We start from the raw sequence: 18060 nt of genomic DNA, 5'->3' as shown, positions 1-18060 counted from the left end.
TTCTCTCTCTCGTCATCTTCTCCTATCACTCTTCCCAATCGCCTGTGTTCTCCGTCTCTTCACCTTCTCTCCCTCACACAACAGTAATTCACGGCGTCGCCAGCTAGAAGAAGCGTGAATCGCCGGCCAGATAAAGCAGATCGTCGTCCTCGTGTTGATCTCGCGATGCATCCGTGCTTCGCTTGCAGCGGCGGCTTCCCTGCGAGCTCCGTTTCTTGGTTCCGCTTGCAGTGTCGAAGGGGGAACACTAGAGCATGGTTGTAGCGGCTTCTTAAGCAGCGTCACTGCAGGTCGCAGGTCGATGGTTTATTATTATTATTATTTTTTGGGAAATGGTTGTTGGATGATGGCTCTAACGATAGGTGGTGTTTGACGATGGGTTGTGGTGGTGGATCTGGCGGTGAGGTGCAGTGGTTAATGGTAGTTGCGGTGTTTTTTTTTTCTTAATGGTTGTTGGACGGTGGCTCTAGCGATATGTGATGTTTAATGGTGGGCTGCGGTGGCGAATCTGGTGAGGTGTGGGGTTGATGGCGATTGCGGTACGATGTTGGGTTGTGGTGATGATGGTGGATCTGTGGTGGTGGTTTTGGCGACGACAGTGGCAGTGGTGCTGTTAGAGCCAGTGGTTGCCGCAAGTGTTGGTGGTGGTCGACGGTGGTGATGGCGGTTGTGATGGTGGTTTGTGGGTGGGATGGCATGGGTGACGCTATTTGGTGGTTTATTTTTTCAACGTTGCTCTCGTGTGGTGGTGGTGATGGCAGCAACAGTGGTGGTGGTACGGTTGGAGGCGGTAGTTGTCGTCAGTCTTGATAGTGGTCACAGATTATTTTGTTGATTGTGACCATTAAATTGGTTAATTTGTGACTAATAAATAATATGTGCCAACGAAAAAGATAAATTGTGATAAAAAATTAAAAAATAATGTGTGACCTTGGTTAATCTGTGATTAATAAATAATATGTGATTAATGAAAAAGATAAATTGTAATAAAAAAATTAAAAAATAATGTGTGACATAAAAAATATTAATTTTGTGACCGTTTAATAAGATGTGACCTATAATATTTGTAATCTGTGACAATTTTGACGTATTAATTTTTGATTTGTGATCGACGAAAAAATTGTGACCTATAAAATTTTTGAATTGAGATCGTAAAATAATTTGTGACATTTCAAAATTATGATTTGTGATCGAAAAATAATATGTGACCAAATAAATTGTGAAATCTGTGACCAAATTGCAAGATATGTGACCTGAATATAGCTAATTAATAAAATATATAATTAATTTACTAAACAATAAATATATTTTATTAAATATCTGATTTTTGAAAGTTCAAACCTCTATTCTTATTTTTGAAATAGGCAATACTTATCTTATTTTTGAAATTTTTCCTTGGACTAATTGGCGTGAAGAAAAATGGGCCCAGTGTAAGCTTTTCGGGTTGATCCATCTGCTAATCTGGGTTCAAACTATGGGCCTTTTATTTTTATTGCTCTCGTCTTCAGGAAAGGAACAACCTGAGAGGTTTTTAGCAGGGTTTAAGGCGGCTGTATTTCTGGTTCTTGCTCACATTTGCTTCCCATCTTTTTGTTTCTTTTCCCCCAATTTTTCCTTTAATTTTATGCTCAATAATCTACGCTGTTAAATTTTTCATAACCTGTTTTGGTCTGTTTTACTTATTGAATCAGTGTTAGTTTACTGTTAATTAATTAATAAATCTGCTGAAATATGTGGAGAAGTTTATCCAAACAATCTTGTTTAAGAAAATTCAATTTTTCTTCTGAATCCCATTCTTCTTTCCCTGTTTTTTGTTCTGTAAGATCCAACCAATATTCAATTTTTGTTGAAAGGTCCTCGCCACTTGAATTGAAAGACTATGTAAACACTCAAAACCAAGAACTGGGTTTTTCTCGAGATTATTCTTTTTGGCAAAACAGGAAAATGGACCGTCACAATTTTGGGATTTCTAGTGACCCTCTTGGATTTGCTTTGAGTTCAAGGGATTATGGCACAGCAGCCGAGGCTATAGCATCAACTTCCGAAGAAGATATTGATGAAATTCAAGAATTGGTAGATGAATTGAATAAAGAGATTCAGGAGAAAGGGAAGCAAAAGCAGCCTAAAATAGTGGGAGGAATGGGTGTAGCGAAGTACAACGTTCTTAGAAGGAGGCAAATAAAGTTGGAGACTGAGGCGTGGGAAGAGGCTGCAAAAGAGTATCAAGAGCTTTTAGTAGACATGTGTGAGCAAAAATTGGCTCCCAATTTGCCATACGTGAAGTCATTGTTCTTGGGGTGGTTTGAGCCGTTAAGAGATGCCATTGCTGCTGAACAGGAGTTGTGTAAGGAAGGGAAACACCGGAAGGCTTATGCTCCACATTTTGATCTCTTGCCTGCAGGTATGATGGCGGTTATTACTATGCATAAGATGATGGCGCTGTTAATGACTGGTGGAGGCAATGGCAGTGCTAGGGTAGTGCAAGCCGCATGTCATATTGGCGAAGCCATTGAGCAAGAGGTTGGCTTCTCGAGTGTTCATCTCAGTTTTCTGTCACATAGTTTTTAATTTTATTCACCTTGATGTTGGAATTATTTCTTCTTTTTATAGGGATGTTGGAATTATTTCTGACATGTATGAAGTTGAACATTGATTGACGAGGACTTAAAAAGTACGGATAAAAAGTTAAGAGTTATGGTTTAAATTTCTTTTTGCAGGATAATATGAACGGATATCTGTCTAAACAGAAAATTAATAAATATGTTGTGTTAATTAGCTCTTGTTTAAAATTACCCAGTTTCGTTATTGGTGTTAACTAAGTTCTTGCTTTAGAAGTTGCATACTTGAGAATCTTCTTTTTTGGCTTCTACAATGAGTTTGAGCAGAAAAGAAACTTAGTAATTGCCTTTCATGCTTTCACCACCTTGGTGATAAGTAAACCCTTTTTGTAAGCAAGTCAATGAGCTATAGCCTATAGAGGTCAAAGATTATCTTTTTATCCAAGTGAGAAGATTGATATGGTCCTCTTGTTGATGGAAAGCTTCATCTAAAAGCTCAATCTTTTAAATGAAATTTTTTAACATGGTATTGAAGTGGCCAAAGGTTTTGAGTTTGAATTTAATGAAAATTGTGCAGATATCACTTATTTCATGAAAACATGAATTTAGTCTACATGGGAGGGGCACGTTGAAGCAAAATTTAACTAAGCCCCTGTTTGTTTTTCATTCTTTCTTCATTAAAATGAAAAATATTACCGTTATCCATTATATCAAGCCACCAATTTTGAATTTCTATATCTTACGTGAGCCCACAATGGCTATATTTTTCATTCTCATTTTTACAAAAATGGAAAACAAACGCTTCCTAAATAAATATGTCCCTCTCTAATAGCTTAAGCTTTTAGTTTTATGTGATCAGTTTAGCCATTGGAAACTTTGCATATTAGAAGCCAATTTCCTCATCTATGTTTCTGTGTCAGGATTATCTCAGAATAGTGGTTTAGAAACTTGAATTGAATCTGCGTCTGTAATTCACCAATGGTGGCCAATTTAAAAGAAACGAAAAAGGAATGCTGGGAAGACTAATAAGTACTAGCTATCACCGAATTCTGATATCCTGGCTGAGGTGTTTGCAGCTTCGGGACTGACACCAAACTCGCTGTCTGACTGTAGACAGATCGCTAGTAAGATGAGGTGATCTCATATTCTATGGGTTGTTGAGGGGATTGAGGGGCGAGGTTTTGAGATGTTTCTTCCGTCATAAAGTAATTGTTTATAAGATGGTGGATTTTTAAATGGAAGTTAGGACAATTTAATGCATCTTAGTATTGGAGATGGTGTTCTGAGATTGGCTGGATATTTCCAAGTGAAGTCCATTTTGGGTTAGAAAACTTTGTGTTCACTTTATATTTAGTTAAACTCCACTACATGTGTAGATTAAATCATATGTTATAATGAAGATGTACCTGCTATAATAAATTCTACGCTTTCTGTTTTTTTTTGCATAAGAGCCAATTTCTATAATTAAATTTTCTCTACTTATCTTATTCTGACTGCTTATTTGCGCACGAGAGTTCAATAACTGTACTATCCTTCTTAATCAGGCCAGAATACACAGATTTTTGGAGAAGACCAAGAAGAAGAATGCATTATATAAAGGTTCTGAAGAAGAACCTGATCCTGCAGTGAAGGAGGTGGAGAGACTGAGAAAGAAGGTCAATATTTTCATGAAGAAACAAAAATTGCACCAAGTTAGGAAAATAGTGAAACAACAAGATGATTTAATGCCCTGGGGCCAGGATGCTCAAGTAAAGGTTTGTAGTTTGTGAAGTTGGCCTACGGCCTCTCTCCTTCTCTCGAGTTAGCAATTCCACCAACATTACTTATGGTTATTTCCAAATCACTTGTTGCAAATAGCATGGGAATTACACTAACATAATGTAATGTTCAGGTTGGCTGCCGTTTGATTCAGATATTAACGGAAACAGCCCATATTCAACCTCCAGTCGATCAGTTAGAAGATGGACCACCTGATATTCGACCTGCATTTGTGCACTCACTTAAAACTGTGGAAACGCAGTGAGTACAACCACAAGTGCTCCTCCCTGAACCTTCTCTTATCCTTTTCCTCTTGCAAATGCTTACACTTTACACTGGATATGTTTCTTGTGGTTTATGTATTATATTATAGGAGAGGCAGCAGGAGATATGGAGTGATTGAGTGTGACCCTCTAGTTCGCAAAGGCCTGGAAAGAACTGTAAGCACAGCTCCTATTTACTGAACTTTACTAACTATTGTAGTTTTCCACCAACAGTGTTTTCTTGTTTTCTTCTTTTTGGGTTTGTGTGTGTTTGAGAATTGTTTTTTCTTTAATCCACACAGGCTAGGCATATGGTGATTCCATACATGCCAATGTTGGTTCCTCCTCTAAACTGGACAGGGTATGGTACTCTGGATTCATCATCATATTTTTTATTGTTTTTGGTAATGTATACAAGTGTTATCCATGTTTTTTGTTTCTTTTTTGCCTTTCAAAAGACATGTCCCGTGACGTGTAAATCTCCAAGAAAGGCTGGTGAGGCTCTCTGACAATAAGAGCACAGCTCTGAGTTTTTCTACTGCTTAATCAATTAGAATGATCAGATGAGAGCTTCAGATAGAGTTGTGGCTCGAGGAAGTTTGCACATTGATTTCTTTCTCTCTTTGTTTTTGTGGTAAAGAATGAGGGAATGAATAATAAAAAACATTATGCACTAGGGAAGGCAAACCAATGTCGAGCCACAGCATGCCTTATGGATTGTGCAAAGTGTGCCTCTATAATACCAAATTCAACTTGAAGGAAGAAATATATTCTTTCATTGTTGCTTAATTTATCATACATCATGAAGAGGTTGCCATCTAGAAATTTCCAGCTTTAATCCGTACTTATTACTACTGGTCCTGATCCTGTAATACTTGAAGAGGAAATAATACCAAAACTAATTTTCCACTCTCTAATAGGTCAATGAAGGTAAATCAGAATCTCTGTGCACCATGCCATTTTTTGAAGTCTCTTGTCCATCTTGATGTTCTGGATCTTTTAATTTCAGCACCATGATGTTTTTAACTGTTTTTATCCATTAGTTTGTTATAATTGTGGCTAAGGTCAATAAAGGAGGGTGTGATTTGATGATTATATAATGACTATCATTGAAGTTTCTAGGCTAAATCAGATATTTTACTATAGCAGAATCAGAGAAGGTGTTTTGAGGTATCAGGGCTAGTACCATCATTGTACTTTTCTGACAGCTGATATTTAAGATTTGTATAGATGATAATGTTTTGTTGCTTTCAGAGCCTTGAAACAGGCTGCTGCACAATATACATAATCGCACAAGGAGAATAATGCACTGCCGTGGCCTAATATTTATTAGTTAAAGACTACCCCATCGCATAAATAAATGTAAAAAGGGCAAATGAACTTAGGGGTGAGATATCCTAGGCGAGTTCTAGACTCTAATTCTGACAAATTGATTTTGAGTTTGGATCTTCCCTCCAGCTGTAATTGTAATAGATTCCAAATATTCTTGGAATGTTACTTGCACCAATTGAGATCATTGATAATTTGTATCCTGAGCCTTTGTTTGACTTGTGGGTTGGTGCAAGAATAATTAGCACTTTTGTTTTTTACATGGGTCAGTAATCAGACAGGTCTGAGGATCTGCTATCTAGCTGATTATAGAATCCCAAGAGTAGGCCCTGAGATTGTGGATAAGATAAAATGACAGCGCTGTCCATGATCTCCGTCTATCAGCTGTCACCTTCCCCCAATTCGTCCCCGCTGCCACTTTCCTGAATTCCTAAAAAATTGGATCTTTGTTCTACAGATCACACCTAGTAAGAAAAAAGTGTTGTGTTTTGGTTCAACTTGTCGTTACATATGAACTAATGGATGGTATAAATTTACCAACACTTTTCCCCAGGATTTGTTGCATCCTACTCCACCAATAGCACCATTGCTGATCTTCTACACCATCACTTGCCTCCTTATCCAGCCTTCTGCAACAAACATGTGACCCTTTCTACCAACTTCCACCACTACCTGTCTCCACCCGAACTTTCACCACCACTCAATTCCTTTCCTCTTCTCCAATATCTGCCAAACCACTCCCCTCCGTTTTCCATGCCTCAACTTCCACCTACTCGAATCCAAACAGCATATCCAAGCAAGGAGTCAATGTTTGGTTTGCAGGTGATTGTGAGGGAGGTTGTGGCAGTGGGATGATGGTGGATTGATGGCTGATGGAATGTTTTGAGTGATGTGTCAGTGTCTGATGGACTTTGGTTTGAGTGACAACATGCTATGAAATGGTCTCAATTGAATTTTCCCTTCTCCATACTGCAATGTAGAAACCTATTTGAACAGCATCCCTTCATTGTTTTCCATGCAAGTTTTTAGGATATATAAGAATGAAGCTGCCACATGGATGCATGTCACAGAACTTTTAATTTGAATTAGTTGTTTTAGTTTGAATCCCTAAACTATCATGCCTAGTTTAGATAAGTTACCATAATGTTGGCAGGTACGATAGGGGTGCCTATTTGTTCCTTCCATCTTACATCATGCGTACACATGGGGCAAAACAACAACGTGAAGCAGTTAAAAGAGTTCCAAGAAAGCAGTTAGAACCTGTTTTCGAGGTTAGATAACCTTGGACTTCATGCTTCAGCATTCACTAAATTATGATTTTGTTGTGTAATTTGGATTGTAATGGCAAGGCAGATCGCCTTTTGCATATTATTTTTCTACTACTGTGGATATTAAAGCAATTTATTTCTGTTTCCTACAATAACATTGCTTCTTATTTTTCCCTCACAACAGGCACTTAATACACTTGGAACTACCAAATGGAAGGTGAATAAAAGAATACTAGCGGTCATTGACAGAATCTGGGCTAGTGGCGGTCAACTTGCTGACTTGGTTGACCGTGAAGATGTGAGTAACATTCACAAATATGAGATTTCATTGGCTTCAATTTCTTTCCTCATCTTTCTCCTTTTAAACCATCACTCATTCAGACCTTGAGGTTTTTTGGATTCTTTTTATCTTGAGGATCTTCTATTCTATTTCTGCTGTTTATCTTCTTATACTTTAGTCTTCAACTTTTCCCTAATGCGATGCAATTCAGGTTCCTTTACCAGAGGAGCCAGATACGGAAGATGAAGCAGAAATCAGGAAATGGAAGTGGAAAGTTAAAGCTGCAAAAAAGGAGAATAGTGAAAGGCATTCACAGCGATGTGATATAGAACTCAAACTTGCTGTGAGTAGCATTTTTCATTCAATTTAATGGCACTTGAGATGTTTTTCTTAATCATCATTAATTGTTCTTCTTGATAGAGCAGGTTGCTAGAAAAATGAAGGATGAGGATAGCTTTTATTACCCTCACAATTTAGATTTCCGCGGGCGTGCATACCCCATGCACCCATACTTGAATCATCTTGGATCTGACCTCTGCCGAGGAATCCTAGAATTTGCTGAAGGACGCCCACTTGGCAAATCAGGCTTACGATGGTTGAAGATACATTTAGCAAATTTATATGGTGGCGGTGTGGACAAATTATCTTATGAAGGGCGAATAGCATTTGCTGAAAACCATCTGGAAGATATCTTTGATTCTGCAGATAGGCCCCTTGAGGGGAAGCGCTGGTGGTTAGGTGCAGAGGATCCTTTTCAATGCTTAGCAACATGTATGAACCTATCTGAATCATTAAGAAGCCCATCTCCAGAGACTACCATATCTCATATGCCTGTCCATCAGGTAAGAAATTGATCAAATCCCTCAGCTGTATGGTCACCTTAATTTTTGGTAAAACTGTTCAAGCATGTGTTACTATATCATTTTTCTAAATCCTTCTCTTTTCCTTTATTTCTTTTCTTTTTCTTTTTCTATTTTTCTCCCACGGGAAAAGGGAAGGAGGGGATGGGGAACTCATCAGATAGGTTTAAGACCGTATGAAACAGGATGGATATGTTGCATGGTATTTGTTTTCATATTTCTGTAAATAGGTAAACTTGTCTATTAGGTGGTCATGCCATTTACACATGCCAGACAATCTACGTCATTGCGTCAATACATTCTAAATGATCATCCAAGACCTACATTTAATATTTCATCTGGAAAGTGATACTCACCCTTGCTTTAGAATATATTTATACCATTCTGTTTGTCGAAGGTTTTTGGTCATTAATTACATTGTAAAGAAGTGAACCTGAATGTGTCATTTGCTATTTTTGTTGTGAAGGATGGCTCATGTAATGGCTTGCAACACTATGCTGCCCTTGGAAGGGACAAGGTAATGTACTACAATTATTTAACTATGTTTCTGCGTATCTATGAAGGCTTTCAATGTAGACGTGTAACAGGAACGTGCCTATTTTTTATATACTATATGTAAAGGTTTGTTTATGCCCGATCTTCCAAGGTGGTTACCTACATATCTGAATGGTGTAAAGCTGAGAGGACTAAGCAATAAGAATTATAGACTCCCAACTGATTTAATTTTCGCCTGGTCATAGTATTTCATTACTTAGATTTTTGTTATTTTTATGTAGTTATTCTGAATTTGTAACATTTTAAGTTGAAAAAAATAATAGAAATTGTTTCACATCAACGTAACATATTGTTATATAACTCCAGTTGGGAGCAGCTGCCGTCAATCTTGTTGTGGGAGATAAACCCGCAGATGTTTACTCAGGAATCGCTTCTAGGTAAGCTGTGACCATGATTTATAATATCATTTTTTCTTTGTTTTACTCCCACCCTGAAATAAGTAAGTTAGTAAACAAATAAAATAAAAAATTGACCAGGACAGTAAATTGAATAAACATTTAGATTGGCACAGACTTCATTATGTCTAGTTATAATCCAGTAAATAACTTGTAGATCTGTAAGATTAAACCAGTTTAATTCAGTTATTTATTTCAATATGAAGGAAATAATTCCTGAGATCTGCCTCTTGATCTTACTGGAGACAATTATTGTCATTTATGGGTTGCATTAATGCTCAAGCAGTATAAATACTTTAAATCTATCTTTATACACATTCATGTCCTGCTGTCCGAATGTAGTAGGATTCATTACCGACTGTTTCTAATGCAGAGTTCTTGACATCATGAAGAGGGATGCTGCAAAAGACCCTGCAACTGATCCCAATGTTATGCGTGCTAGACTGTTAATTAAGCAGGTTTCATTGTATTTCATGCATTTTTTCTGGTAGTATGAAAATGGCTTTTTGCTGTTGCTGTTTATGCTTTGTTATGAATATAAAAGTTATTTAATTTGTTTGGCCTTTATATCCTTGAACTATGGACGCATTGAGTAGCATGCTGCCATACTAATAGCTGTGTATTTCCTTTTATGTTGTTACAATCTAAGTTCTTAGTTCTTTATTTTCAGGTGGACCGGAAATTAGTCAAGCAAACAGTGATGACATCAGTATATGGTGTCACTTATATAGGTGCAAGGGATCAGATCAAGAAGAGGTTAAAGGAGCGTGGTGCTATTGAGGATGACACAGAGTTGTTTTCTGCAGCTTGCTATGCAGCAAAGGTAAGAGCATATAGGTATATTTATTTTTGCCAAGTTTCCTTTCGAACTATAAGAAAATTAATCTTGTAGCATTTCGTATGGCATATATGTGTTTCATATGATGTTGAGAGTTATGAAGCATCAGTTCGATTCTGCACACATATTCAACATGTGACTTAGGAAGGTTTAAGCTAATTGTTTTTTCACCCCTTGAGCAGACAACCTTGATCGCCTTAGGTGAGATGTTTGAAGCTGCACGGAGCATCATGAGTTGGCTTGGAGACTGTGCAAAGGTATGTTTCATTCTAATATATGGAATTATTTACATAAAAACCCATTTTAAATGTGATAGCTACTTGATGCAAATATGTCTTCGTTTCCGGATGTACTATCTTTAGAGGTACATGATTTTCTAGCTGATTTTATCAAGTCAATATTTCATGGTCTGTTTCTTTTGATCCTAGGATGTTTTTGTCTACATACAATTATGCGTACTGCTGACAAATCCCCACTAACATCATATTATCTGAACCTGTCTAAGATCAAGTACTAGTATAAATAGGCAAAGCTAGAATTGCCTAGAATGTGGATACATCCACTTCAAGAACGGAATCTACATTGCATTATGTGAATCTGAGTTTTTGTCACTGTGTGGGTAGGTTTCTTCAGATCACCTAGTTCGACGTTTGTACTTATTAGATTTTACACATGATAAGTGCCAAAGTTATCTGGAAAATTATGAAATGCAAAATTCTTTAAGGTAACATTATTATGAAGCAATCATAAGGTTAATAGTTACCAATTTCTGAATTTCTCAATCTTGATTGTGCTATTCAGCTAAACTGGGTCAGACATCGTAGGTGGTGGCTGAGAATTGGAAATTAAAAAACCCTGGTGTGTTTTATGAAAGGACAGAGAATAGAAGATGGGCAGAAGGAATGAGATAAACTACTATGGAGTGCAGAGAAGAAATTTGCATGATAGAACGTTTGGCAATACACCAAATTAACCTGCACATTTAAAAACCTTCATTTGTAAAGACTATCATCAACCTACCTGGCCCTTTTGGGCAACAGTAGGAATTTCAATGTATAAATACTCACCATGGAATGATACTTGATTAGTTGACATAGGGACTTCTACTGTATACCATCTCATATTTGTTTTATTTCTATTCTACATTTCATTCTACCCTCCTGTTCATTATCTCATCCTTGCGTCATAATTCTTTATGTTTCATTTTTCTTTTCGTTTTTTTTTTAAATCTTCTTTCTCCACCTTTTTAGATTATAGCTATGAAGAATGAACCAGTACGCTGGACTACACCACTTGGGCTCCCTGTTGTGCAACCTTACCGAAAATTAGGAAGACATCTGGTAACTTTCACATACATTTAGCCCCTGTTTGGTGGAAATTAAAATCCAAATTTTAATCTAAGTCAAAGTCAACTACTAATTTAAACCGCATATTTTATGGGACCAGTAACTTTTATCAAAATCTACTAAAAACCTGATTTTAATCTACACCAAACAGGGGCTAAACCTATGGAATTATTCTCTGTTTTTATCATCATCAACAAAAATACATAATTTTTTTTTTTAATTATTGTTGTTGCTGTTATTACTATTATTGTTTTTGTAGTAGTAGTAGTAGTAGCAGCAGTAGCCACGGCAGTAGGATATAGTCATTTTCTTTTAATAGCTCATTCAAGATTGGGTATTAATTTTGGTGCAGATTAAGACTTCTCTTCAGATTTTGACCCTCCAACGTGAAACTGACAAGGTAACTTCCAATTCTTTTCCATTTCTGATCTCAAGAATGGCATAATGAAGTGTAGCTGTGTCATGATTCATTTTGCTGTCTCCCTCCTACTACAATCTTGCTTCCCTATACACCCCATCCACCCAACCCGTGACACATGCACAACCAACACAACAGCAGAGAAAATATATGAAGAAATGAAGGAAAAAAAGTTAAAACGAATGTAGAAGAAATCAAAATGTAACAGCTAATAAAGCATGTAATGGCTATAATCATGTGCTATCTTTTACCTGATTTCCTCAGGTGATGGTTAAGCGGCAGAGAACGGCATTTCCTCCAAATTTTGTTCATTCCCTCGATGGTTCTCATATGATGATGACTGCCATTGCTTGTAAAGAGGCGGGGTTAAGTTTTGCAGGTTTCTGGAATTGTCTTTATCTCCTGCCATCAGGATTCTCCTTATTTATTTATTTTTTGCGCACCCACTAGTGCAGGAATGTCTGCTAATTTTTACTGCAATTTGATTTTAGGAGTGCATGATTCATACTGGACGCATGCATGTGATGTAGAACAAATGAACAAGATTCTCAGAGAAAAGTTTGTTGAACTGTACGACGCACCAATTTTGGAGAATGTGAGTTTCTCTAAATCACTGAGCCCAATTTAACTGACATCCTTGTACCATCCTTTTTACTTGCAATGAAGGGTGGGGGATCCAGGAGCATGTGCAAGATAATGATGGTGCATTACTTTCCTCATTTATGCCATTGTTTATTTGACTTGAAAGAATAATGTTTGATGGAAATGGATGTAGTATAGTGTGGAAGACCTTTAAATAACATTTAACTAGTCAACCAGGAAATGAATAACCAATCAATCGTCAAATGCTTTTGATTTTCTCCTCATATGATTTTATCTCAATTTCCTGCTAGGTTAACTATTAATATTAGTCGTCCACTTCTCGGATGATGCATCTGGCGACCTTTCTTGAATACATTCAAATTGTCGTAGTCTACTCTTCCATTTTTTCTTCACTATATGACACCTTACCAGCTCATTAATTTGCTCTTTGTATTCTTATAAGTGCACTCTGCAAAAATTTGGTTTCTTAGAATATATCCAAGAGAATTAAGAGATTCTTTATTTTAAAGAGTGAATGCTTAAATAAAGCCTCAACACAAACTATTTTAACTCTTTATTTTAAAGAGTGGGTTTGGCTCTCTATATCTGGAGAGCTAATCCCACTCTTTATCTATATTTTATATTAATTGCATTTAATGAATTGCAAGTTTCAGTAGTAAACTTCTTTGCTCATGTAAATAATACTATGAATATTTTAGCCATTAGCACCTCATTTGATCGTAAAAAATTATAGTCAATAAAAGATGAGCGAAAACCGATAAATGTTTATTGAAAAAATAAATAAATGAAGAGCCAATATAAAGAGTGTCGTTGGATTTTGTAAAAAAAATATTTACTAAGTTTAAAAGGAATATCATGCTCTTAAAATAAAGTGGCTTTTGGAGATGCTCCTAGTAGTCCAGCTTCAGGTTCCATATAACATGGATGTTCTTTCAGGAGCTATACAGAATTCCCTTATTTTTTTTTTATTTTTTTTTTGGTAACCTTTTCGTCAGTCACACAACGCTATAGGTTCTCGGACTTAACCCACAAGAATTAAGATGATGGTGTCCTCTTCAAGACTAAGTGAGCCTAATTACAGTGGGAACACTCATTTTTAAGTGTTTCATGAGTTCAACCTTGCCTAACGGATTAGTGTCATCTGCCAACACACACAGTCTTAATTATCATAGATATGGGACCTGTTTTCCTTGATTCCCCCAAATTAGGAAAGATTTGACTGATGGTGAGGATTTTATATTTCACCCATCATTCTCATGTGAGCTAAGGAAAAGATTTTGGTGGAGGATTTTAGGATGGTCTATTCAATTGGGATTTTTGAAAATTTTGATGGACCTTTTTTAAGTTATGACTTTTATGGATTTCATGGATCTTTTATAGATTTGTATAAAATTAGTGGAAGTCTTTCGTAGACTTCTATGGATTTTCATTTTAAAACTTTTATAGACTTTCGGGGAATTCAAAAGACTTTTGAAAACTTTCATTTGNTTTTTATAATTTAATTAAAAAATAGATATTTTTCACACAAAAAAATGAATGACAAAAGAAAAAGAAAGTTACAAGAATCCAAAATTTTTTTTACAGAAAATGGAAATAAATAATAAAAGAGAGAGAGAGAAAGATAATGAAATATAATCAATAAAAAATTAAATTTTAAACATACATATCCGTAGAATGTTAAAAGAAAGAAAATTTTTTTTTTTTATTTATTTATTTTTTTTTTGTGAAAGTCCCCCAAAATCTCATGATTAATGAGAGAAATTTTAAGATTTTATGAGTACTTTTTGCTTAAAATATTCTAGAGACTTTTATAAAAGTCTCTAGAAGTCATTAAAATTTAAACACTCCAATACTTATAAAGATTTCTAAAAGGTTTTAATTGAATACACGTAACTTTTAGAGACTTTTTAAAAACCTATAGAAGCCTCAATTGAATACACTGTGACTTTGAGTCAAAAAGTCTTAATTGAATACCCCTGAACTTTTTAAATTTCAAAAAGTCATTAAAAGTCTCAATTGAATACACTCCCCTTAGTGTTGCTTTGTTATATCTTGATCGGTTTCTTTTTATATTGTTGTACTTGCTGAATAATTTTAGCTTATGTTTTTATGATTTAATAGGATTTAAGACGATACTCTAAAATTGCTATCTTTAAATGAAATTACTGTCTAGTACAAGTTTTCTTTGTTAAAAGTTGGAAACATAGATTTTACATGTAGTTTATTATGAATTAGTAGTGGCCTTCTCGTTAAAATTCTGTTTAAAGGTCTGTTTGATTCCTAACTATTGCTGATCATCTTAATTATCATAGATATGGAGCTGTTTTCCTTGATTCCCCCAAATTAGGAAAGATTTGACTGAGGGTGACGATTTTGTATTTCACCCATCATTCTCATGTGAGCTAAGGAAAAAATTTTGGTGGAGGATTTTAGTGTTGCTTTGTTATATCTTGATCAGTTTCTTTTTATATTGTTGTACTTGCTGAATAATTTTAGCTTATGTTTTTATGATTTAATTGGATTTAAGACAATACTTTGAAATTTCTATCTTTAAATGAAATTACTGTCTAGTACTAGTGTTCTTTGTTAAAAAGTTGGAAACATCGATTTTACATGTTTATTATGAAGTGGTAGTGGCCTTCTCGTTAAAATTCTGTGTAAAGGTTTGTTTGATACCTAATCATTGCTTCTTTTCTACAGTTGTTGGAAAGTTTTCAGCAGTCTTTCCCAAAGTTAGACTTTCCTCCATTGCCAGAACGTGGAGATTTTGACTTGAGAGAAGTCCTGGCATCTCCCTATTTTTTCAACTAAATGAACAGATGTTGCCTACTTTTCAAGGAATTCTTACTTCTAAATCGCTTGGTCATTGCATCTCCGAATAACTTTGGTTCTTCTATGCTTTTAGCCGACTGAGAACAAAAGAGCACGAAGAGCACACCCTCTTATAATTGGCTCCCGTTTATTGATCACGGGTTTTCTTTCGTACATATATCAGAAAGATGCATACAGTAAGGTGTTTGGGATAATTGAATTTCTTCCCCAACGTCTTGACATATATGACCACGTCATGGACCCCAGCTTTTGGGACTAGATGGTGCACCAGTTGCTTTAATGGCTAAACGAGCATATCATGCAAATGCCACGGTATTGATACTAACATTTTGAGAGTGAAATAGAGGATCTGCAGTGTATAAGATGGGGGTTTGAATCAAACTTCAACGTAGATTTATGTACATACTTCTTTCGATACTTTGTCCAAGTTGCATAACTGATGCCAAAGGGGTGTTGAGTTTTGAAGAACTGGTATCTCAGTGGAGAGAGGGCCGAATTGGTTGTTAACACTGGTATTATCCCGGTTAGCTCGACTCACCTTTGTATAACATAAAGCAATGCATGTAGTTCTATAGAAATTTTGTAGGTGCTATTTATTTTATTTTATTTTTCTCAAAGCTTTGTATTAATAAAGAAAAGGGTAATTTTTTAATAGAGGTGAAATGATTTCTTCTTGTCTACTGATTACATTTAATTTCTAGTAAATTAATGATTGCATGCTCGTCATGGTTTATCCTGTATAATTCTGCCTTGTGAATTTAAGAAGTCAAATGGTATCTTTCAGTCGAACTTGTTCTTTTTCTATTGTTAATTATCCAGAATGAGAACTTATGATCTAATTGAATGTTTGGTACACAGTACTTGACAAATATTCATGTACTAAATGTGCCAAGTTGAAGCAAGAACTTTTGAGCACCAAGTTTTACATGTATCGAAGAATTTATACATTCAATCACCCTTTTTACTCGCGTTATGATACCAGTTTGTGAGTTGCGACTTCTTGATGATCTGTTATGGCAACATCTCAAGGCGAATCACTCCATTGGAGATGCATTTCTCTTGAATGTTGTGTAGGCATCACTGTATATAGCCACCAAATTTGCAAATACTGCTAGACCAATCATGAAACAGCCAAGAACTTGTCTTTCTTTGTACCTATTCCATAAGCATTCCTAGAGCAAAGAAAGTAACAATGAGGCGCTGGATAGATATGCTTCTCTGTGCGTCTAAAACGCCGTTGATTTGATCAACACAAACCAATGACAGTCTTGTCCATGTTTGATGTTTCAGCGAAAAACAGAAAATGATGTGAAATTACTATCGATTATAATGAAAACGAATCGCTTACCTTAGAGCAATGGCAGCAGGAAAAATGAATCCAATACAAACAGCAGCATTTGCACCAGTGAACTGAAAAGCATCCCAAATGTTGGGAATAAAATTTGCACCTAAGAAAACAACAGAAAGTAGTCCCATAGTGATCAATGCAAATCGACAATTGTTTATAACCAAAGGCACGGAAGATGGGAAGAGTAGGCCATCCAAATTTAGGCGCAACGGATGGAATATAATAGGGAAAACAAACATGAGGTGAACAACGTAGCAGATGCGAACTGTATCATTTAGCAAACTATATGGAATGCCAAGGTTTGAGTCGAAGAAGCTTGTTGTAATGTAAACGATTGAGCACAGAGCCAATGAAGTCTGCACAACAGATCTCATCTGGGAAGAGTCTTCAAGCTTGTTCTCGATACTGTGTACTGCAGATAGTAATATAAATTTCTCTTGTCGTTAAACTTGACAAAGGTGGATAATAGTTATGGATCCAATGAAATGTGGTTAAAAATGAAGTTTGACTTGTTAATAATCTCAAAAAAACTTTATCAAACAGGGGCATGAACACTTGGAATCAATTTTGCAGAAGAATAGACTAACAATACAAGTCACTAAACAAAACCTCTTCATGGAAATGTGCAACATATGAAGGGGCATGTAAGATTGCTGTTGACACATAAAAATTCAGCCCAAATCGAACAGCCCAAGGAGTAAAGCCCAATTGAAGGATCCCCAAATCGGATAGCCCAAAGAACGAAGTCCAATCGAACGAATCAAGGTGAAAGCCCAAATAAGGGGCCCAAGAATGCGGTAACGCCATCGCCCAAGTTTGTAAGTCGCTCAGAATCTGAACGAATGGAGTGTCATACGGTCGCCCAGAACTGTTATTCTACTCTCGCCCAAACCTTCAAGTCGCCCAAGGTATCAACAAACATAACGCATCGTGGTTATCAAGGAATGCGGTTATCAAGGCAGTTGTTAAAGTAGCCTTATCACGTTCCACGACTCAAGGAATTTAATCGGAAGCAGTTGAACGATGAAAGATAATGGCAGCAGTTAAAAGGCAGTTTCATGACAAAATGGCCACTACAAAGAAAGTGGGTAGTTATAGGACGATCAAACAGTTTTTAGGGTAGTTAATCACAAAGAGATCGTCTATGAGGTATAAAAGGGAGAAAGGACGCAGAAGCAAAAGACCGAATCCAAAACTCTCGAACAGAGAATATGTCATTTTCATTTCCTTAGCTTTTAGACTTAAACATTTTTCTTTCTGTAACTCGTGTGCTTGCGCCCCTTGGAGGCACGTTGTTTTTCATTCCCAATTGTAAAGTTCATCGCCAATAAAAGAACACCCCTTTTTGGGACTTTGTATCAAGAGGTTTCGTCCCTTACACAACCGTCTGATCCTTTTTAATTGTTAAC

The 18060-nt window shown here is 36.2% G+C and overlaps 2 protein-coding genes across 2 annotated transcripts; one reads left to right on the top strand and one right to left on the bottom strand.

Moving 5' to 3' along the window:
• Window positions 1-1404: 1404 nt before the first annotated feature.
• On the top strand, window positions 1405-15977 carry LOC111398938 (DNA-directed RNA polymerase 1B, mitochondrial). The gene is made up of 19 exons (XM_023026105.1): window positions 1405-2520; window positions 4103-4312; window positions 4450-4577; window positions 4690-4756; window positions 4882-4940; window positions 7062-7179; window positions 7361-7474; window positions 7668-7799; window positions 7882-8298; window positions 8783-8833; window positions 9178-9248; window positions 9640-9724; window positions 9937-10089; window positions 10287-10361; window positions 11355-11444; window positions 11803-11850; window positions 12133-12247; window positions 12360-12463; window positions 15172-15977. Exons 1-19 carry the CDS (start codon window positions 1732-1734, stop codon window positions 15280-15282), a joined length of 2937 nt encoding a protein of 978 aa, XP_022881873.1. The 5' UTR covers window positions 1405-1731; the 3' UTR covers window positions 15283-15977.
• Window positions 15978-16337: 360 nt separating this feature from the next.
• Window positions 16338-17025, bottom strand: LOC111398346 (amino acid transporter AVT6A-like). Its single transcript, XM_023025264.1, has 2 exons — window positions 16652-17025; window positions 16338-16458 (listed from the first exon to the last, which is right to left on the bottom strand). Exons 1-2 carry the CDS (start codon window positions 17023-17025, stop codon window positions 16338-16340), a joined length of 495 nt encoding a protein of 164 aa, XP_022881032.1.
• Window positions 17026-18060: the final 1035 nt, after the last annotated feature.

Source organism: Olea europaea, chromosome 8 (assembly GCF_002742605.1).
Source record: "Olea europaea var. sylvestris chromosome 8, O_europaea_v1, whole genome shotgun sequence".
Lineage (NCBI taxonomy): Eukaryota > Viridiplantae > Streptophyta > Magnoliopsida > Lamiales > Oleaceae > Olea > Olea europaea.
The sequence above is the reverse complement of the archived record's forward strand: the minus strand, read 5'-3'. Positions and strand labels throughout refer to the sequence as shown.

Coding starts and splice junctions, on each gene's coding strand:
- LOC111398938 (XM_023026105.1), top strand. CDS start 1,732: ATGTGGAGAAGTTTATCCAAACAATCTTGTTTAAGAAAATTCAATTTT. Junction 4,757..4,881: donor GCAAAGGCCTGGAAAGAACT/GTAAGCACAGCT, acceptor TAATCCACACAG/GCTAGGCATATGGTGATTCC. Junction 4,941..7,061: donor CCTCCTCTAAACTGGACAGG/GTATGGTACTCT, acceptor TAATGTTGGCAG/GTACGATAGGGGTGCCTATT.
- LOC111398346 (XM_023025264.1), bottom strand. CDS start 17,025: ATGAGATCTGTTGTGCAGACTTCATTGGCTCTGTGCTCAATCGTTTAC. Junction 16,459..16,651: donor CCTGCTGCCATTGCTCTAAG/GTAAGCGATTCG, acceptor CTTATGGAATAG/GTACAAAGAAAGACAAGTTC.